General features: G+C 43.9%; 1 protein-coding gene across 4 annotated transcripts in view; it reads left to right on the top strand.

Annotated features, from left to right (window-relative positions):
* The window catches only part of LOC146179073 (orexin receptor type 2-like), a 607445-nt gene extending 584553 nt beyond the window's left edge, over nucleotides 1-22892 (top strand). For all 4 annotated transcript variants that reach the window (XM_084578780.1, XM_084578779.1, XM_084578778.1 and 1 more), the window contains 5 exons: nucleotides 10546-11010; nucleotides 13278-13470; nucleotides 16157-16451; nucleotides 17827-17939; nucleotides 18960-22892. In XM_084578780.1, the coding sequence (XP_084434906.1) occupies nucleotides 10624-11010; nucleotides 13278-13470; nucleotides 16157-16451; nucleotides 17827-17939; nucleotides 18960-19063 (1092 nt within the window). In that variant the 5' untranslated portion in view covers nucleotides 10546-10623 and the 3' untranslated portion in view covers nucleotides 19064-22892. The remainder of the gene's footprint in view (nucleotides 1-10545; nucleotides 11011-13277; nucleotides 13471-16156; nucleotides 16452-17826; nucleotides 17940-18959) is intronic.
* Nucleotides 22893-23587: the final 695 nt, after the last annotated feature.

The raw sequence follows: 23587 nt of genomic DNA, 5'->3' as shown, positions 1-23587 counted from the left end.
CAAATGTGACATTCGCGTTAATGTTTTCGCGATTAATATTGGCAATTCTGTATGAATTACGATTTGACGGAGAAGGTAATTGCACACATGTGTTCTTGTTGTAAACGTGTACGTTTGCTTTGATAACTTCATCAGGTATCTCTGATGCCGGCCAGAACCAATAAGCACAGCAATCCTGTAGGATAGTCACCGCTCGCCTTGTTCGTCTTTTCAGTTATCCATGACGTAAGCGAACTAATTCGTTGCTCTCAAAGATGTGGTTTCATGCAAACGTTCAGTCTTGTGCTCGAAATGTTTGGCTTAGTACACTGTTTCTTTTTTTTAAATCGTTGAAAGTTTATGTTCGAACTCTTCAGTATATTTCACTTTGGGACAACTCGTAGGGAGCCGAGAAAATTGTCACTGTTGATTTCTTTTAGTATTTACTTCGATGGAATAGTGCTTCAATTTGTGAATGCAGAGCAGGATTACTATCATTTGGTTTGCGTTGGCTGGATTACTAGCACTAAGCGTTTCAGTACCACAAATATTCTTAACCATGCTTCGAGCAGCCAGACAAAAAGTGCGCAGGGTAGTGGGCATATTTGAGGACCTCAGGATGCGCTGCCTAATACCATCATTAGTAGAAAGTGGGCGTCATGCGTCCAGAAAAAAAGGGAAGCGAACCTTAACTACTGGCTTCTCGAGTTGTATAAACATAACATGTTCTAGTGCTTGGCTTAGACTGATATTAATATCACGGAGTGAAGGCCATGTATCTCAGACAAAGGGCATGTGACCGGAAGTAGGTCAAGGTTAGCCATCAGGCAGCTACCCTTTCACGCTTTGGGACGCAGCGACCCGCAACTTATTGGAGCTAACAAAAATTCAAGCACAGCGCTCGTCAGCTGGTGTGCTATTTTTGGAAGCTGGCAGAAACCACCAGAGGAAGAATTTTCGGATCACCGCTTTACAGACCACCGTTATCATAGCTTTATTGCTGGTTGTAAATAGGCATTTGCAGCATCTCGCACGTTACAAAGCTGAGAGGATCAAAGCGACTGTCTTAAGAAAGACAACGCTTATTCCAGAACGTTTCCAGGGAATGTGGAAAGCATAAATGTAGGGCAATACAAAGTTTCTAACTACGCCAAATAAAACGAGGTGAATACTTGAGGGAATGAAAGCTTTTCTCGTCACCAGCATAGTGGCGACAAAGGTAAACCGAAAGTATAGAGATCGTAAAACCGTTTAGTGCTACAACCACTTAAAATGTACAGGGGTAGTCAAACGTACCGAGGCCGCAAGTTCTGCTTCTGGTCGGCTTATTTTGGCAATTGAAATTCCATTAATGCAATCAATTGTCTCGGAGGTCAGCATAATGCTTCTTGTACCCTGCACAGTTATTTTGACACTTGGCGCTGTCGTAGCTGCCTCACTATACTGCTCAGAAGAAGACAGTGTGGCCTGGGAACTTTTGATCACCCCTGTACGTTGGGTAAAGAAGCAGACGCCCTTCGTGGTGGGCTGTGTGTACAAAGTTTGCAATAATAATGCTTTTGACGATGTTCACCGTCGAAAGTTTTCTTTATCTTCAATCCTAGCACTCTTTAGTGGGCGCGTATGCAAAGTTGTTGATTATGGAGTACGACCCCTCAAAGCTTTGACGGCCCGATGTTGCCCGGCTACAGGAGAGAGACCCTCACGTAGTTATGCTTCGATAGTTCACAAGCGTTATGGTTTCAAATAACAAGTGCTGGAAAAGATTCTTTTCGTAAAGAAAGGCAATCTTCTGAAAGCATACTTTCGGACTTTTTTCGTCTGTGTTACAATGTGACTTTGTCCTAGATTGAAAAGACTTCCGAGGGCCACATTTACAAGCAATTGTTAGCCTGAGTGCTGACAGTGCAATCTGACCACAGCGGATGCACGCAGCTCGGAACGATCTGAGAGCTTCTTCTGAAGACAAAGTATTTGCTCTGAGAAGGAAGCGACAAAAAAAAAAAAAACGCCTTAGTGCGAAATATATAACCGCTGCCTGTTCTAAGAACAGGGTAGGGGGAAAGGAGGATGTAGGAAGTGGGAACGAGGGGACAGTGTCATTTGTACGGTGCGCTGAATCAGATCAGTGAAGAACAGCAAGCCTTGCGCTTTTCTTCATTGTCATCCGCGAGTACAATCTTTATATCAATTTTTGTTTTCTTTCGTGAAATCAGTTGTATCAAACAATGGCATGTGGCTCTCGTCGGACTATTTACAGCTCTTACGAGTGTCGTGACCAAGATCTGTCACAATAAAGTATGCATGGAACCGATTTTCAACAAAAATAAGAAAAGGTATTATGCTATGTAGAAACCGAACTCGGGCCACCAGAGTGCCTGACGGGGACGCTGCCAACCCGCCACCCAGCCACTGCGCTTTTTTTCTTCAACATTGTATTTATTACATTGAAATAATGTTCTATGTGCATGCATTATGTATAGATAATTAAAACAAAACAGGATAACATCAACACCTTCCTAGTGAAAAAAGCCTACGGGTCACAATAAGCTCACACAAACTTCTCATACTAATCTCATACTAAACTCGTACCAATCTCATATCATCTCATATAAATATTATTCAACATATGATATTGTATGAAATTCGTATGAGTTTAGTATGAGTTCAGTATGCGAAATTTGTATGAGGTTATTGTGACTCATACGGTTTTTTCGCTAGGGCTAATCCTGTTTTTTTTTCTGTGCCACGATGATTCGACATTTGAATCGGAATAAAGGTACGTCTAGTGAATACAATTGTCTTAAAAACGCCGTCAGTTGTTAAAAACGCATGATGCAGTTGAATAAGAGTTAAGGCAAAACCCCATGAACAGACGTAAGCATAATAAGAAGCAGCACCCGACCACCAAACAAGCAAACGCATGCACAAATGCTTTCGCATTATCGCAAGTAAGGATGTTTTAGTGCTCCCAGGAGTTTTATGAGTTATCAGTTTTATTTTTCTGGCTGCCAAAGCGTGTTCGTAAAAAAATAAATAAACAAGTTCCACACAGTTTCTTCACTGTTTCTGAATTGTCCTGGAAATGGTGACATTGACAGGTGACTTTTGCAACGTTTCAAAAAACAAGCAAACAACGAGAACGTCTCTTTTGGGTATTGTAAATGCCAAATAAAATCAAAGAAATGTTACGACTTTATCGCAATAAAATCTTAAATAGATGCTTTCGCATTTTTGTCTCAAGACGTATTGAGGGAAATAATTTGAGAGCGGCAGGCATATGTGGACGTCAACTCAAATACAATTCGGACAAAGAAAAAAAAATAGAATATGAAATATCTAGCCGAATCCACAAGGTACAAAACGATTGAATGATTTTTCACGGGACATGTTTAGGGTTCTAATTATATTAATGATTTATTTACCCGTCTTCACCAATCTGCAGTTCTGGTTGCACGATGGACCCCTATTCAGGTGGTGTGCTCTGCAGAATCTCACAGGTGATATGAGGTCGCTGCGCTCTCGCGGCATTCCACCAATCCTTTCACGGTGGTCACCATCCACGCAGTTTTCGGTATACTTGCCTCACAAATGTACCAGTATTACAATATTGTCGCGAAGTTTACCATTTATCTTTCTGTGAAATTTGTACCCCCTTTAATTATTTACTTGCTTTTACTCTTGAACATGTGTCCTACATCCCCGGGCTGATAATCTTTCAATTACGTTCTGGTAAAGTCTGCCGTCAGTTCATTGGCATTATCTCATAACTTGCTAAACTGTATTGCCTTAAAAAAGTGACTATGGATATATTGGCATTTGTATTACTACCGACCACTTGCCTTAAAATAGAGTTTGTTACACCGTTTTCTGACATTTTCCACACGAGCTAAATGTGTCTGTTTTCTGTTTGTTTCTTTGCGATTTAAGCCGCTCACTCCACGTTAGTCAAAGACGGGTTAGAGCCATTCCGCCATAATTAATCTTCCTTTTCTACACTGTAAGAGAATGCAGCTTCTTTTTCATTTCGATGCTCAACTTCGTACCTTCTGTGGTTTATAACTCTCCTTTACATGCATTCAAACTTTGGCACCGGTTGCCTGCATACGTACTGGTTTATTTCAAAATTTTTACGGGGCAGGTTAAAGGTCCCGTTCAACAAAATTCGTCGGCAATGCTAGCAGTGTCAGTGAAAAAAATGAGGAAAATTAGAAAACAAACAATAATGATGATGAGATTTGATGCTGTGGGCCTTTCTGATAATTTTTACATTGGTGATTGCCGAGATTTGCTGACCTATGGCGGGATTGCATTAGGCCGTCCGATGATTTGAGGCAATAGCTGTTAGGGGTTTCCTTTTCGGAAATTTCCGAGTGCGATAAAGAAAGTGCGGCGTAGGACAATGATTAACGAGCTCGGCTAGGGCACGAAGGATAGTTTCGAATTTTGGTGTATACAAGATACACTCATTTTACTGCAATAGCGTTAAAGGCCTAGTTCATCACAAAATCCGCATTGTAGTTGTGAGCGAAAAATCATGGGCATGGCTCTAGCATATGGTAGCTGGCTGCTGACATGGCCCTGCATTGATTAGCCGTAGAGTTGCCTGACGTTAATATGGGAAGAGTTTTCAACTCGGGCAATTCTTTTCATTTGCGAGGGTGACATAATCAGCCTGCCAGGACCCTTGCATTTAAGTTACCCCCTATATGCCACGGAAACACGTTCGTATGGCTTGGTTAGAGCAGGGTTTTATATGTGGGCTGGCAGCCTACGCTACCAGCTACCAGCTACCAGTCCTGGAGCATCAAAGAACAAGAAGTGGAAGCTTTGACAGATTTTTTTCTTCTTGGGCTCCAAGATTACCCCGGAAGGAGACTGCAGCAATGAAATTAGGAGACGCCTGCTTCTGGGAAAGAAAGCCATGGCTAGCCTTGACCGCCTAGTAAAGAGCAGAGACATCAGACTGCCAACCAAGATCCGTATAACTCGTGCTATGGTCTTTCCAGTTGTGATGTATGGATGCGAGAGTTGGACTGTGAAAAAGGCTGACCACCGAAAAATTGACGCGTTTGAATTGCGGTGCTGGCGGATACTCTTGAGAGTTCCTTGGACTGCCAGAAGATCAAATCAGTCGATATTGTCGACCATAAACCGTGACTGCTCATTGGAGGGTCATATTCTAAACTTAAAGCTCAGCTACTTTGGTCATCTGATTAGAAGAGAGGAGTCGCTAGAGAAAGATTTGATGTTGGGAAAGGTTAAGGGTCGCCGGAGAAGTGGTAGGCAGCGAACGCGGTGGTTAAATGGCATCTTCGAGGCGCTGCAAATGAAGTTATGTGATGTTAAGAAGATAGTGAGAGACCGGAAAGCGTGGCGTGATATGGTCCATAGGTTCATATGGTCCATGGACAGGAATGTTCTGGAATAGCAAAAATTTGTTTTCCAAAGGTGTTTACGTGAACTCTCCAGTGAGCGTATGTCGCTGGAAGAGCAGAAAAAAAAACATAACGTTTTACACATTCCCACGTTAAATATAGGCAGGATTGCCCAGTGCCGCAGACAGGGTCATAGGACTAACATTATGGCAAGAATTTCTTCCGCACTAGTGCGAATGTGTTAGTTTGCTTGAGCTCTGTCCTGCTCCTGACACAAAAAAACAGCAAAACAAAAAAACAATATACTAAAGCTGCTAGATAAGAGTGTTTTCGAAAGACGCGATTTATCTCTTAAATTTGGGGATAAATGCCATGATTTCAAATTAGCCTGGATAGGGTTTCGTCTATTCGAGACACTTTGTTGAATACATAATGAATGACACTTTGTCGCGATGTACAAAATGTGATAAAAGATATAAACTTGTTTTCGCTTCTTAAATCCGCTGCCATGGTGTCGTCTTATATTCCAGTGTTAGGAAATTCCAGACACAATATGCTGATAAAGCGTTTCAAAACTCCTAAGGTTATATTGGTTACAGCTTTTCAAAGATGAACCCCTTGGCAAGCCGCTTAAATTATGTTGACGCCGGTGCTTGAGTTCGCAATAAATACAGGTTGCTTGTCAGATAAGAAGAGAATAAGTATGCGAAGGCTTTCCTGCCATTTAAAAATCACTCCAAGGCGACCTGGCTCAGATAATGCATATATAGTGAGGCACTTTTGAGTCTTCTACTAAATTGCCTCCAAGTGGCTTTGAGCCTGGCTTGGGTCGGAAAACAAGCGCCCACCAGGGTGAATGTTCCAGAGGTTGTTGATAGCACTAGAAAGAGTAGGAATAAAATTAAGTAAAAATATCCTTCCGTCCTCGTGAATAGGTTGACAGAATATAATCAGCGTTTCCTTCGCCATGCACTGCGCGAACGCTCATGTAAAGGCTACTTTTTTCCACAGTCTACAGGCGGTTTTAATGGCACTGTAAAATGCCACGCCGTTCGATCTTACAAAAATTAACATGCACAGTGTTGTGGCCTTTATTTTTGTTATTTCATTGATCGACTTGTTTGTTTTTATTCTTTCATTCATTTTTGCGTTCTTCATTATTTCGTTATTTATTATTGGACAATTAGATACGATCCGGCGTTTTTGAAGGTTGCCATAATAGCGGATGAACAGTTCTTGAGAACTACACAAGAAAGAATTGGCTGAACTTTGGCACTAGTTATTACAGAATGAAATTGGAAATGCACAAAACCATGAGCATCGTGCCTTCGGTGTTATAACATTGACCTATGTTCATTAAATTATTTTCAGACAGAAAAAAAAAGGAATGTAGAGCGCCGTCGCAGAAAAAAAGCTCGGAAATTTTATTTTTCAAAACAATTTCCAGAACTCGGGCTTTTAATTTCTACCAGCAATAAAGTATCTGTAACGGCAAGTATCAAATGCCTGTGCAAAATTACGTATCCATTTTTAAGTATTTGAGGAAAACAAACTAACCGTATTTTTGTATAGTTTGCAGCACATCGAGGTAGTCATTACGTATAGTTTTACCAAACGACTAACAAGTGGTGACCATTAGAGTACTTTACAGTTCCTCTTTCTTTACAGTATCTCTTCATTGCGAAATAAGTGCAACCACACTGTGTCGGTTCGAGTTAAGAACGTGGCACCGACATACGTTGTGGAAAAAAGTGTAATTGATATAGACTATTTTTACGAACGTCCGCTACTTCGGCTCTCTGCGAATTTCCAGTCAAAACTTCGCTACGTTTGTGAAGCAGTCAGAATAATATTATGCCACCTACGCTGGCTAGCGAAAGGCAACATTCTTACTCAGAACCGCAATCACTATCTGCCTCCGAAAAAAACATGTGCTTGCAACAACAATTGCTTGCGTAGTTAATTTCGAAACCTTAGACTGCACACACTGTCTTTCGCGCTAATAAGATACAGACCCGCTTTCCCAGAATGCTTTTTCATGTTTATTTTTTTCCGTAGTTCTCTCTTCGCTGCTCGCTGCTCATCAGTGTTCTGTTTGAGATAGCGCACTATGGTTCCAATACGGTAGAATTAGAGCGAGATTCCCGGAATAGCCATCAAGGTTCTGCGAAAGAAACCCACCGTCGAGCGAATGTATCTTTGCCGCGCGCACACTTCAATGCAATCTTCAGCCGTCAGGCCTCCCGCTGTTTGTCTTATTTGCGCTGGTCCAGGGAAGATCTAGCGCATCCTTTTTCTACTCTACCGTTTCTATTCGGTTCCTCAATACTTCGTTAAAGCCGATGGGTGGCTGCATCTGTCCTTGTACCAGCTGGCCTTGTGCCATTTGATATATATACTGCCTCAGGTCGCCTGAAAACGGAACAACAAAATAAGCACCGACTGAACAGTCCTTTTGCCCTAGGAAAGGTGTAATAACCTTAAATCACTGTGATTTGTTTCTCCTTGTTTCGATGGGGGCTTTATTACGACTGGTACCGGGTGAGAAAACATAAATAGAGACAGGCTGTCTGTATACGTCAAAAACCAAATTCAGAAGCAGCTGATCGAGCTTTGCAGATATTCTAAAGCGAGAGGAATGGCTCCTTTGAGGTGTCCGTAGTCGCTACATTGCGAATGAGCAACTCCGCGTTGCTATATCCTCCACCTGACAGCGAACCAAACATACGTAAATGTTTTCGCTCTTGATATGCGATGATTCTGTGCTGAAGGGCATGCCCAAAATAACAATGGAAAACGCTGCTTTATATCGGTAACTCGATAGGTAAGGTGCCCTTAGTACTGCTCCTGATAAATGTGTTTCACTTTATGTCAGTTGCCTAATCATGCAGCTTCTTGGACGCTTACAGAATTGAAACGGGTGTCGTGGCGCGAGGAGTGTTGCAGGTATATGAAAAGGAAATAAATATTATTGCCATTGTCACAAAATTGCAAAGGTTAATGTAAACAGGCTACAATTGCAGTTACACAGCACTTCCCTTGTGAAACATTCTAATAACGATGCTAACGGCTCTGTGGACCTTATTATAACGATGTGGAACTTGTGCACTGCCGGAATGTTCAACTTGTGGCATCCCAGAGACTGTGGGCCATGTATTATTGGTGTGCCCAGAGTATGCGAACGAAAGAAATGTGCTAGCTGCTTCCTTGAAGCGTTTAGACAAGAAGCATCTTTCGTAGAAACTGCTGCTGGGCGCTTGGCAGGACAAGGGGAAGGGCCTCCAGGCAGTGCGTGCTCTTTGCCGTTATTTGAGCACCAGCGGACTTGATTCGCGCTTGTAAAGCAAGCTGCTGTGTCTGTATATATATTTCATATGCCTTCTCCCAAATCGTCACTCATCATGACCTTCTTTCTTCTCTTCTTCCCCTTCCCCAGTGCAGAGTAGCAGGCCAGATTTGAATTATTCGGGCCAACTTCTCTGCCTTTTCCTTTTAATAAATCCATCTATCTATCAAGATGACAAAATCAACACGCATTTTGCATGACATTATGCACATCATATCCAAATCATTATTTATTATTTGGCGAAGGATATGGAACACATAAAAATAAGTATCAACGGTGCATATTTCTGCATATCTTGAAGGTCAGAACTGCGCTATGTGCTTATAGTTTCCTAAACGGTGCTAAAATAAAACCTTTGAAGGAAACGCTTGGCAGCCATGTTATTTTCTGGCTCATGGCAGTTGAGAGGAGGTGGAGGGGGAAAAGCAGGGACGTTAACCGGAAGAAGAAATTGGTTTGTTGCCTTGCAATGGGTAAAGGTGGATGAATGGATATAAAGGTGAATGATAAAAGGAAGTTGCAGGAATAGGGAGACAGTATAGCATGCAGCAAAATCGCAGCCTAGCGTGCAGGTCCTTGGTCCTCGAAAAACGGAGCAGTGCCTGGGAGGCTTTCACCGTCGACGATCACCGCGGCCACAGCCCTAGAATCTGCATTTCTGTCACCGGGTGTCGTTCTAGACTCTCCAGCGCACGGCACAGAGACTAAACTGTCGTATTTGCCTACAATTTAAAGGCCCCGCTTTATGGGGCGCACGAGCGTCGCACCTCAGCGCACAAACCTACGCCAGGGTCGGTCTGCGCATGCATGAGGCACCAGGGGCGAGCTGGTGCGCGCGCGGAGTAAAGATCTGTCCATGTCATATTCCGCGGTGCTCACTACGCGTTCGCGTTGTCACCGGCAGAAGCTCGCCGGGTTTTGGCTGGCGTGCACCAATGAGAGGATGCAGTTCTCGCGACTTCCGGAACTACCTGTCGCACCGTCTCTGCGACCGCTGTTTTTTTTTTTTTTTTTTTTGACATCGGTGCTGCGGTACGTAGAGATCTACGCACAGTCCATCGACAACGAAAGGTTCATCGCAGTATTAGAGTGGCGGCACTCGCCGCTCGCCAGGCACAAACAGCATAAAAATAAATATGTTAATGGAGCTTTGCGGGGAGAGGTGGCATCTGAGGCGCTGCTGGAAGCCCCGCGCGCAGGAAAGTGCTTTGTTTACAGCAAGCATAAAATGAGTGATATGTGCTTAAATATCCTCGTGCTGCAATCGCGTAGACAGCATTGAGCGTGTGCAAAGCGATGGGAGTCGCTCTAGGATAAGCTTCAAGCTTCATGTAGCAGTCGAACTATTTCGGCCGGTTTCAGCCTACGAAGTCTTGCGACAATACTGCAGCGCGTGCGCCATAGACACTCCATGGTGATGCGTACTTTTTCCAGCGTTGTCAGTGCGCGGCACTGGGCACGAAGGTGCCTCGCTCGTGCGCCGCATACAGCACGACCTTAACGTAGCGCCCATTTATTTCTGGCGCCAATTTCAATTCACGGCCTCACATAAAAATATATTTTGTTATTGGACGACAGGCGTGGCACAGTAATTGATTGGAGAGAAGGGCGAGAAATTATAACGGAAAAATAATACATTAGTCTGCGAATCTTAAATACCATATTACCGCCAGACTAGGTAGTGCCAATGAACATTTGCCAAGCGTGAATTCTGTTCGGTCACATATATTTGTGTAATATTTATCATGATATATGTCGCCTCTGCCTTCATGACCTACGTCACCATTGCACAACTGACCGAATTTAATACTTCCCTTACATGTTCACGTTGTTTCTGCGCAGGAACCCCCCGCGTTTCATGTGTTCAGTGCTGGAGCGCTGAGAGCTGCAGTCCTGCAGCGCCCCAGTAAAATCGACGCAATGGACGACCTCGACCCGCCACCACTGAATGAGACGTACGTCGGAGGTGACGCGCACAACGTCTCTTCCTGTGTCAACGAACTGTGTGTGTCTGAGGCGGAATACCTGGACCTCCTGGAGGAGTACATCTTCCCCTCGGCTTATGAGTGGATTCTCATCGGTCTGCATGTGGCTGTATTTGTGGTAGGACTGGTGGGCAACTGCCTCGTGTGCGTGGCCGTGTACCGGAACCAGAGCATGCGGACCGTCACCAATTACTTTATTGTGAACCTTGCTGTAGCGGACTTCCTGGTCATCCTGGTCTGCCTACCACCAACCGTACTATGGGACGTTACGGAAACATGGTTCTTTGGTGCAGCGTTGTGCAAGATTGTCTTGTACTTGCAGGTAACTTCCCAAATAATTTTTTTTCTGTCTGGTATGTTTTGGTGTGCTTACGATAAGCATCGAGCTGCTTCTATAGTATTTTGTCCTTGACCAATACATAGGCTTCCGCCATGAAACCCAAGCCGGTTTCTTTGATTATGCAAGTTACCAGTTTCCCCTGACCAGGCCGTTTGATCAGAGGAAAGTCTCTAGACCGCACACCGCGGGTTAGAAGCTAATCATATGGTTGGAAACCTCTCGAGCAAAGTTCTGCTTTCAATAAACTCAGTGCACTGAAATGAGGAAACATAAAGACCGAGCGCTATGTTACTGAATATAGAGCTTGCGACATGAACAATTACTGTAGCGACACGTGCAGTATTTTAGAGCGCAGCTCTTTGGCGTCCGTCCCTAGGTTTCGCGTCGTCGTCGTCGTCGGCGTCGACCGCGTCTGCCTCGTAACCAGCTCCTCCCCCATTTCAACCCCCCAGTTCGAGCCGGCGCTTTGAAAAACCGGAGCCTTGCATAAAGAGGAGGAGTACACTCAGCGACGAACGAGGGGGGCAGGAGCGCGCGCAGAAACCGGAGAACACGAGGAAAGGAGGAGGGGGGGGGGGGGGGGGGGATCGCCGGAGGCAGCGCTAGCAGCGACTGACTGATGCCGCTCCCGCCGTAAGCGAGTCAAAACAACCTCACTGCGTAGAACACCGTCGCCGCTATGCAGAAAGAGGAGAAGGGCGTTCCCCTTCTTCCTGCGTGGCGGCGAGGCTGCTCTCCGGTTGCCGAGATACCGACTCGCATTCAGCGGGTCACGGTGCGTGCATCCCGTTATCACTCGCTTCACTCGCTAGCGGCGTCAGCGGCATCAGTCAGCCGCTGCTATCTATTCGTAGCGCAACGTTTCTAAGGGCCCACGCGCTGCTTACCGCAACCTTCCGATAACTCAATTGCTGTCTTCTTTTCTCTTACCACAAAGCTTTTTTCATGACAGCCAAGAACTGTTAGTGGAGTGTTTCTTGAAGGAATACGTGTGAAAAATTAAAAAAAAAGTTGTCTGTAATTGTGCATACGTGTCTTGATCGAAATATTTGCCTCAATCTATCGAAAAGGTGAAACAGCTGATAAGCCGCGCTCACATTTCGCATTAGGAAGTAACGTAATCGTGGGCAATTTTTTAATGACCTGTGAAGACGGGTGAGATTACAGTGCTCGTTGACCTCGAAAAGCGAAAACAGGCAAGCTGTGTCGTTGCAAAAGCGCCGAACTTCCACTATATGCGCCTGACTGTTCTCTTTCTTGTCGCAGTTGTCAGTCCGCGCTTCTTTCCGGCGCTCCTCAATTAATGTCCTCAGAGGAAGCGTTATGTATTGAAACTTTCTCAAGGTTTAATTAAAACTTTAGGACTGCTATTAATTTATAGCGAGAAGTCAGCTGCAGTTTCTACTTTTTTTTTGCATATTGCTTTACGCGATCAGCTGCTGTCTGAACGGTAAAGACGTCAAGCCTTTACTATAGAATGCACGGAACCAGCAATTAAGAAAGTGAGGAACAAAACATCATGATGGAGTGAATCAGTGAAAATCTGATGCTGCATGTGCGTAAAAATGGTAATTAGGCAGTGTCAAAACTTCAGCCAGGTGGTATGGTCAGGTAACGCCTCCAGACTGTCATTTTAGCAGATATAAGGAAAACTGCAAAGTATGTTACACCGAAGCGATTAGCTTCGCTACACATCTTCACAACGTTGACACCACGTTTAGTGTTTTAAATATATCCCATAATTAAGGCGGTTTTTAGCCTCCAAGTTAGCTCTTAAGACCAATTAAGCCATGGCAAGGCAATTATTTGCTTCACTTTCAAGAGCTGTCAACGACAATCAAATCAAGGATGTGCTCGCTATAATACGGTCACTCCAATGCACTCTACTCAAAAGGTATACTAAAATATTAGAACTCTCTGATGGGTGTTTTCTTAAAATAATGCTTTACATGAGAAGTCGGACGAAAGAACAAAATATCCACGGTAAACTCGCTAATGTTCCCAGCTGAAGCAATGACTTGGGCGAGCTACCAAGGAACACTGTCATAACATGTATGACTCAGGGACGTATAGGTTTTAGGTTGTCTTTATGCACGTGAGTCAACTGACTCAACTGAGGACGTGAGTCACCTCAATGTCGCTTCCAAAGAAGGTATCACTTTTGTAACCATCGGTAGGTGCATATTCACCACAAATTTTATTTCGCCTTCATCTGGTGTGCCAACAATGCTCGTTTTTACCGCGCGCAGTGTGTCTCCGTGTCGGTGTCGGTGCTGACACTGACGTTCATCTCACTGGACCGGTGGCGTGCCATCTGTCGGCCCCTCCGCTCCCAAGGGTCTCCAAGGGCTAAAGTGGCCATCGGTACCATCTGGATTGTGTCGTGCTTAGTCATGCTGCCCGAGCTCGTGGTACTGGACACGCGGAGGGGACCTGTCGCTGGTGAGTATACACAAGCAGCTTCAGAGATATATGCACAGGCGAATTTTACAATCTTTATAACAAGTATAGAAGGAAGCCTTGAGCTTTATTATCTCCTTTCTATTAAACGCCAGTGTAGACCGAAGCGTCGTACATCAAGCAGCATGTGCAGAATGCATTCACTGGCGTATGCTTAAAACATAGAACTTCCATTTTAAGGGACTTCCCAGATAAATAGCTAATTTTACGATCGAAGAACCCTATCGGCTAGGGACATAGGGTAATAGAGAGGTGCGAGTAACAGCATGTCGTACCTTCAAGGCAGCCATCTAGCGAATGCGCTTTGTCATAGCACAATGACCGTAACTCCCTAACCGATGTTTTCCCCATATTATAAAAACTCGATGATGTTACAAAGCCTTCAATAATGAAGGAATGATCTGGTCAAGTGAAAAGAACTGAGCATTTTGAGAGTAGCTTTGTTTAGTCAGGAGGTTTTTTCTTCGTCTAAATTTATTGCTAGTAACCTTTTTTAGCTAAATTAGAATTTATCACCCCAGCAAGAATGTATCAGTTCGGAGGCTGTACACCATCTCAAATAATTCCTGAAAGACGTATTTGCAATTAGCTATTGTTAACATATATTGGCTATTTATAGTGGCCTTGAAGAATCACTCGCCGAACCGTAAAACTATGTAGTGGCTTAGCTTGCGCTCGGCTAGTAAGGCCCCAAATAACAGAACCCACGTTTGTATGAAGTGAGATCCTGGCTGTGACATTAAATATGCCCTGGATAAGAACTTCCGCGATAGATTATTTTTAGGGCGCTAAAATTAAGATTCGTAAATGGTGCCATGTACAAATTGCTGTAGCTTTAGTCGATAAATAAATGAATGGTTAATAGACAGCTATTAAATCTTGAATATTTACTAACTTTGGACCACAAAAAAATATCGCATGCTAGGCCATACGACGCTCAAAACCTGTAGTTGGTCTGACATGGCTAGCAGATGCAGGCTTATATACAGGCTAGTCCTGTCTTTCATAATCAGTAGGATAGTCCATGTGGCACCGTATTTACGGCTTTACAAGGCAGAAAAGGAGAAGCTTGATGTTCTCATTCGTAAACGGATCAAAACGGCACTAGGTTTACCACCTAATACAGTAAAAAACAAGATTTTGAGACTAGGGGTTTCCAATACCCTTGAAGAGCTCATTGAGGCTGCAACGACCTCGCAATACCAGACACTCTTGCGCAGTTGTACTAGTCGGAGCATTTTGGAGAAATTGGGCTAGGAGCCGCAAACATGCTCCAGACGTACAGACAAGCTTCCCAGACAGTTCAGGGACAAATTATAAATACCTCCGCTCCCCAATAGCATGCACCCCGTCTACCATGAGAGCCGGTGGAGTAATAGAGCAGCAGCGCTGCAAGCCCGTTTTGAGGGCAGACTGCACGTCTTATATACAGATGCCGCACAATGAGCGGACGGTATGGGACGCGTTTCAGTAGATACTGGAGAAAACGGGGCTCGCTAGTTTGCTGCAACACCCGACACTCGACCGCAACGGAGGCTGAAGAGATGGCCATTTCGCTAGCTCTAACCCAACAACAGATCAAAATTATAGTTACAGACTCCAAATCAGCGATTAAAAACTTTGACGCGGGCCGCATTTCGGCCATAGCAGCAAAAGTGTTGGCCAGTGGCAAACCACCGGCAGAGCAGGTCGCGCTCATTTGGACACCGGCGCACCAGAGGTTGAGGGGGAAAGAGAAAGCGCACGTACTGGCCCGAGAATTAGCTAAATTCCGGGATCCCACTGACGTCTTATGCGCAACCCCGTACCCCTTGCGCGATGTAGAGCCCCTACAGTTCGTTGATGACCTTAATACCTACCAAGATATTTTAAATCATTACAAATTAGGCAGATCAATATCTCCAAAAGCGTGTAAGCAACTCACCAAAAGCGAGGAGGTTATAAGGCGTAAGCTGCAAACTGCAGTACTCCCGAACCCCCAACTTTACAGCAAGTGGCACCCGGACATTTTTAGCCCCAGGTGCAAACGTTGCGATGGCATAGCGTACATGATCCACATGGTATGGAAGTGTCCTAGATTTGGAGGACCTGTCAGAACAGATTTTTTATTTTTACATACTGCAGCTTCATTCGAAGCTATAACAGGAGTGGGAGGTGAACATGATATAAATAAAATAATTATACAATACAGTCAGTAGAGCAATAACAGGACAGAATTTAAACAGAGCAACAACACTAATAACAGCTAGAGGTTACTTAACTCTATGAAATAGAAGATTCTTGGTAGGCACTACTTCTCCAACAGGACGAGAAAGGGCAACGTGCAGTCATCCGTCTCGCCCTGGCCGCTGCTCAGATCCAAGTGATCCAGGTCGACGGCTGGGGGGAGGAGAAGGCTGGTACAAAACTGCGCCTCGTATCCCCGCCAACCTTTTGACGGGTGCCAATAAACGTTATTTCCCTCTCTCTCTCTCTACATTTAGTTAGAACACTTGATATGCATCGTCAACTCTAGGGTTTCACGGGCCTTCGTTTATAACATTGATCAGCGAGAAATTGCCTAGACCAGAGCGAAGAGGTAACTAAACACAGCAAGTTTCCTGCCTATCTCATAAATCCTTGGCTCCAAATTTTAACGCCAACGCTCGGCTTTCTGTCATAATTTCAGGTGCTCTGTACCTGACGGACTGCGCATACACGTGGCCTCATGGATACACCTCGGTGTACCAGCTCTGTCTCGTGGTACTGCTCTACGTGGCACCCTGCGCCCTCATGTCGGCCGCCTACTACCAGATGGCGCGTGTGCTTTGGCGCATGCCCGCACTTCACGAGGTCGGCTCGCTAACCGGAACGCAGCCTCCACCGCAGACACTTGCGCGCCGCAAGGCTGCCAAGATGCTCATCGCTGTGGTCAGCCTCTTCGGACTCTGCTACCTGCCCGTGCATACGCTCAACCTCCTTAGGTACGCAGCTCTCTTAGGCTTGTGTATCTTTCATTCTCTATGTCACTATGCGCTCTTGTAACTGTCTTAGTAGGTCCAGCTCCAACTGAACCGATTGTTGCTGTATGTACTGACAGCTATGGTCACTTGATTCAGAACCCTATGATAAGAGGCGGGTAATCTGAGGAGAGTTTAGTTTTAGTGACTGAGAAGACTTGGGCTCCTAGAGGCTCTCTCTTGAACCATGTCCAGTTTATTTAAATGCAAAAGCCAACTATCATTAAAATTCTCATAAAATATCTGCTTCGGATTGTTATGCATGGAGTACTTTGGCGTGCAAGATTAGCATAAAGGCAAGGGGAGGACCAGGCAGCGCATAGTGGAAAAGCCAAGGATTATATTACATTGTCAATAACAAAAAGCTTTCCTTTTTACGTTTTTGAGACCACCATTTGGATTGGTCAAAGAGTTGCGAATTGTACCATACCGTTGAAAGTTTTTAACGCCTTTTATGAGACTCGGAGGCCAAAGTGCGCAACTGAACGACTGCTTTGTTACGGCGGTGCAGGATATTTGACTCAGTAAATTCCGCATACCTGGGGATGTTACTACTATTGTTCCCAATGCATCCCTGAGTTTAGCAGTGATTGAGACTTTACTTTCGCCGCCAAGAGCTGTGCACAGCAGTGTGCTTTGCATTTCAAGTTCAATCAGTGCCACTGAGGGATTGTGGCAATACTGCTGAAGGTATAATATCTCATAGAAGGCGAGGTAATGCACAATATCTTGTGGCCATAAATATTTGAAATTGACACTTACTTACCTTCGAGTGCAGCATAAAGGTTCACCTCTGCCTGCCAAAGGTTTGACGGCTTTGGAAAATATGAGAAGGGGTTTGCATCGGGTCCTGTCATTTCTGGAAATATAGAAGATGAGAAGATGAAGCGTGGTAGCGTGGGTGACAGCAATAAAGATTGTGCGACAATTGAACTTATTATATAGAGTTAATGGAAGTATTCGATATTAGAAAACTTTCTCACACGATATTGCGGTTGCATTTTCTAACGGCCGCGCTTCCTTTGATATAACTTAGCTAGGGGGATTTCTGACAGGCAATATACAAACAACTGTCATATGACATTTCCGTCGTTTCCCAACGGTTGGCCTAAAAACAAAGATAATTTCTTCAGTGACACATATTCTGCCTAAAAAAATGAATTAGTTGAAGATTTGATAAAAAGCAGTTTTTACTAGGTTTTGGTGCAGTAATGCAAGGGCTTTTATCGCCGTGCAAAATCTAATACTACAGAAGTTCTGCCCTAACGCCGAGCAAAGTCTATTCGTGCTATGAAAAATAGCTGATATAATCCGACGTGGGCATTTATCTCAACCGCAGGTACACGACGGATCTTCCTCAGACGCCGCTCATGAGCGTAGCCTCCTTGTTGTCCCATTGGCTCTGCTACTTCAACTCAGCCATCAACCCCATTGTATACAACTTCATGAGCGGTAAGTGTGAAGCAATGCTTCTCCGTCGCCTTGCACGAGACGAATATTATGTTTTGCCGGAATGATTGGTCCTCTCCGTGCTGGACAATATGACCGGCCGGAAGCGGTATTAAGACAGTCATGTCCAAGCTTAAGGAAAGTTTTATGACACAGTAATGAGACTTTCAAATGAACGAACACAGTGTGCAAAAGTGTTCGGCAGCACATTTGTCACACTACTGATGGAGGATGCATAAAGTATACCCATCAAAAGGATGTCTGAAGTGTCCAGTGCTTCTGTATCTTATCTTGAAACGTTGTACACTTTAATATAATCTCCAATTCCCGTATTATGATCAGTTATTTAAAAACCCTTAAGAAGCAACAATTCTTCTCGTATAAAGCTGGAGCTCTTATTTTTCAGCGTACACAATAAATGGTTTTTGTATTGGCAATCCTACAGCTGCAACATGTCATAAAGATCTAAGCAAAAAATGTTAGGGCTAAAAACAAAAGCGTTGGAAACAAATTAAAGTTTCGAGCCTGGTATTAGAAAAAAGGCCAAGGGATAAAAGATGTGACAATATGAAAATAACCGTGGTTTAATGTTTACTGTCAAATATAAAAAATTAGGTTAGACGAAGTGTGCTGCGTACGAGGAGATGAGTGGCTCACCTTTGCCTGTCAAAAAAATAAAAATATAGCCAGGGACTGCAGTTCGTCGAATAAATTTGAAGGAATATCCAGGACTATGTAGAGCAGTGCTTTACAGAACACATCTGGAGACAGAATACGAACGTCTCTCAGTACAAAACCACTCCCAAAACTCTAAAGAAACCGCTCCTATTCGTCGGACTGTCCGCTTGTGCAGGCAGACCAACAAGGTATTGGGACAGTTTTCAGACTTGTTTTGCATTGAAAACGGCACGTAGTGTGGCTCCTAGAGGGATGCCGTGTTTAAATATCCGTAGCCTAGCTGATAAGTTATGACGCGGTTGATAACGCATTACTGCTGCTATCTCTTCTGTTCCCTCTTCAAAGGCAAGTTCCGCAAGGAATACAACAAGTCATTCCGCTGGCTCCTGAAAAGTGTCCTGCTGTGTGGATTCGACCGAAGAAAGGCTTCAGATACGTCGGAGCTATAGCAAACAGCTGGCCGGCTTCGCGTCGAGTCGAGGCCAGCCAAGATTAACCAAAGTACGCGGCAGCGTCCCACAAGGCACACCTCATGGAAGAGCACATCAGGATGTACTGTGTGCGAACTGTAGTGCGACACAGACAAGAAAGAGTGGGGGATTGGGACGTCATATCACTTTTTTTTCTATATAGCACGTCAGACTTCTGAGACCATGTAGATCTCAACGATGACGGCGTGTGTGTGCGTGTGTTGGTTGATTGTGCGGCAAACAAGCCTTTCGTTGTGCCTGTGCCCTGGTTGTTGTGATCCCTTCCTCAACATTGCCAATTATTTTTCCTGACTGCAGTGTTCATGGAGTTCCGGGTAATCAAGCCTATTCGATGACAGTGGACCCTCTATTTTATGACAATTGTTATTTGCTTATTGTACAGAAAAGCGCGGTTGCTCGTCGGCCTCTGAGTACAGTGTTGTTTGTCTCTCGTGAATGCTGTTCAGGGATGTTTACCCTCAGTGTCGGTGGCATTGTTCAGTTGTGTACGCCTTAGAGCCTACACCGAGAACATGTGAAAGTTTCATCAATTCGTGGTCACTTAGTCTTCTCCTCCTGTACCGAATAAAAAATAAGTAAAAGCAGGCAAAACATGCGGGCAATGCTCCATTTCGCATTTTTAGCGGGTTTTCGGGCGGAGTGTTAATATCGTCGTTCGCACGCGAAAACACTTGTAAAGATGATCTTGTGACTTGTTGATTGAAGGCCCCTGCTTCTTCACGATGAACTGTTAATTCAAACAGACCGGTCTGTTCTGTGGAAAACCCTGTCTTCAAAAGGCCAAAATAAATAGGCATACGTATTTTCGTGTAAAAGCCTCTGTACGCCAAAAATTATCTATTTTTCATGTGCCGACTAAAATGCCCGGATACAAAAAAAATATGATATGAGCGATCACTCATAGCTTAACGCGCAGAAATTGCATTTTTCCACTGATGCTTGTTTTGAAGTGAAAGTAACGCTGCAGTGTGCTGGTGATTGCAACTGCATTGCTTCAAAAACAACGATTGCATATTTTCAAAAAATTGGTGTTGTCAGCATCGATATTGATACCTTGGCTATGACCACCGTTGCATATATTTATTGTTATTCAGGTGGCATATAGGTGAAATATAGGTAGGCTAAGAATGAATTGACAGCCTTGTTGCCGGCGTTCCCATAGTTCCCTTGCTGTGATAGGGATCCGACCGCTAAGGCGCGAGTATGTCTACAGGGTCGCCTGTAAACTGTCCCTCTACTGGATGGCCTGTAAACTGTCCCTCTGAGTAATCCGTGTATTTTTTACTTTTCCCCGCTTGGCCCATGCCATTTGGTAATAATTGCTGGTATTGTCAAAAACTCGCCTTCCTGGTGCTCTGCTTATGGCATAAAGGGTGTCCTTCTGCTGTTTTGAGTGTTACATAGTTGCTTGCTACGTTGTGGGCCAAGCTGCCAGTGTGCGACGTCATGTAATCCTAAATAATTGAAAGTCGCGAGCAATGTTATTAAGAAGGAGTCGTTACAATCATTCCTGAATGTCCTATGATACTGGACTATTCATCGTAGAGTATTCTTACTTCAGGGTGAATTGGCATTAACGCTGCCAGTAAAGCCTGCCTCTCTGCGGGCATACAAATCAGTACACGCAGCTGACAAGGGGTCTTGTATGTGAATTCCATATCGATACTGTGTGCGGCGAAAGTTTTACAATTGACACAGTTGGCACGATAAATTGAGGTGCAATTAGTGACAACAAAATGCCATATTTGGAGCAAAGCGTTCAGCTTTTCTGGTCAATTAGCAGAAAGGCAAATAGGCGGAGGCAGTGCAGCTGTGCCGTTCTACTAACAAATCAGCTGCAGAGCGACCACTAGTAGGGTGCTCGCTGGGTGGTTACAAGCATGAAGTAGCGGGCGCAAATTATGGCAGTTTTTTAGAACCTGACCGGGATTACGGTGCTTTTTCTGCAATTGCTTAAATTTTAAAACTGGATGGCAAATAAAATACCTCCGAACCATTGCTGCTACTAATTACTATTCTCTAAACAGAACAGACAAAATAGCCTAGTGAGTATACTAGCACCGCAGGAAAAGTAATTGTTTCGGCTCTGACCTTTTGGCTGCATTATTGAAAAACGTTGCCATCAAATACAGTGATCAGCTGACGCTTATCAATTCCTTACAAACCTGCCTTCCGCAGTTTTGCTCTGGCCGTGCAGTGTATAATGAAGCTTTAATTACGTGCTGTGATGTAATAATGCCATGCACTACGCAGGGCACTGAAGTTTTATATACTGGCTTTTTTATGGTCGTATAAGTAAAAGCGACTCCTGGCAGTTGAAATCTATCTGCATTTTGTCTGTAGAAATATACACTCATTTCGATTGTAATCCCCAGCGATGAAAGCGGCCACCTTCCAGAAACGCGACCAGCATCCTCAGCTCACTTCAACGCACCTACATTCACGCTCAACGAGGTCTCGCCATAGTAGAAGCCTAACCAACAGAGCAGTAAAAGAATGGAGGGGATTTAGAATTTGATGCTTGAATAGAAATATTGGTTGCCCTAAAAGCACCTCCTCTAGTCAACGCACCTCATCAGGCCAAGCAAGACACTTTTTTCAAATGCAGATAGTTGCTTGTAAGAAACTATTTCTCACACTGACTATTATACTACAGTAATATACATTGTTAATTATAATGTATCGCAGATCTATGGTTTTCTGAATTAAGACATACGTATAGGGTGTCAACGCCACTTGGCGCTGATGGTATCAAGCAGGGTCATTTATAGAAGTGTATGTGCTCATTCTCGCAACCCCAAGACATGCTCTGTAAGAGTTCTTCCATTGTAACTTTCTCCTGACCACTTGCCAAAGGCTTTAACTGACCGCTGAAGGACCACAAGAAACTGATGCATGAGACAAAGAGTGGCTGCGCCATGCTACAGATGTATGCGAAATTGTATTTTAAATACAGCGTATTATTGGTCGGCATCTCGGATATCAATTAAGGTTTATATTCAGACGCCTCTGGACACATTGTTTAAAGCACGAAAATGAACATTGTCATATGTCCCTACCCATAGTAAATATTAAATAGTGCGACATTGAGTGGGTCTCTAGTTTGCTGCTCAGCTTTGCAGCAGCAACGCTACGATAATCAGCAAATCGTGGAAGAAATTAATATCGCTTGCTAAATGTGGAGAAAATGTGTTTTAACCGTGAAATGTGAAAAGAAAGAAACGAAATTCTCGATTGAAAGCCCGCTACTCAATTCTTGCAAACCGTGGCAGAAAACACAAAACTTAAGGCAGGAGCCTGACATTTCTTTCTTAACTACCAGTTTTAACTTTGGCACTCTGGACGGTTATATGTCACTAACGATATCACCAGTGTATATTAATAGGGTTTTCACATATTGACATATAAGCCAGCTTTTCGTAGATTTATATTTTTTTCTACAAAGAGTGCTAGAGACTGCTGAACAATATCTAAACCGGCCCATTCATATTTCGCCAACAAATACTTACATGCGTAGTATCTAGTAGTCCTTCAGCGGCCGCCTTCTGGCCACTTGCGCTGTCGAGTTATAGTGATGTGTCACATGTTGCTGACGTCATGAACTGCTCTGGCGTCGCAGAGCGCCTGACTCAAGTACGATGTGTGTACCAAAACATGTGAGATCCACATAAATGCCAGTTTTGGCACATTCTGGCGGCGTTCTCTTGCTGTGTTTCGGTAGCGTTTTGTGTACAGCGTCCAGTGTGGCGAGTATTTAAATATACACAAATAAAAAAAACTTTCTCTTCCTGCCTGTCAACTCAGTATATCTGCAAAATGCACATTTATTTGCACCTGTGATACATGCTGCAAAAAACATTTCGAGGTATGAAACGGAGTTTAAAGAATTAAACGTGGTTGATTCGCGAACGTGTCCTTCTTCAACGTGTCCTTAGTGTAGTAGGCTCAAAAGATAGCTAGCTCCCAAGGAAGCTTCAAGCAGTGTTCTTATTAGAGAAAGTTTCATTTGGATATCATACTAATTTATCTATTATGCGCGTTTCATTTCATTTGTTCATAGTGTATAAGTAACAGCTAGTCATAAAATGATCAAGTTTAATTATTTCAAGATCAGTGGAGTATGTAGAATTTACCGTGCGCCACCGATTTTATATATATATATATATATATATATATATATATATATTGTCACGATTCAAGCCACGACTCAAAACAGGGAGCCGTGAAGGTACACGGTACCGTAAAGGTAAAACCCGACAGTCAGGTTTTCTTCTAGCTGCGATGACAGTGTCCAGCACCAGCGCGCCTCACGAGCCAACCAACGCTTCGTCGTCGTCGGCATCAAGCACGACAGTCGCGCGGCGCTAGGCACGCGGCAATATATATATATATATAGATAGATAGATAGATTTTATTTAAGACAAAAAAATGCCTATGAATATGAAATGACTATTTTAAGGGATACACACTTGTTTGGAGTCG

Source organism: Amblyomma maculatum, chromosome 9, assembly GCF_055883805.1.
Source record: "Amblyomma maculatum isolate TAMU_Amacu chromosome 9, ASM5588380v1, whole genome shotgun sequence".
In the NCBI taxonomy this organism is placed as follows: Eukaryota; Metazoa; Arthropoda; class Arachnida; order Ixodida; family Ixodidae; genus Amblyomma; species Amblyomma maculatum.
Note: the sequence above shows the minus strand (reverse complement) of the source record. Positions and strands in the feature narration are given on the sequence as shown.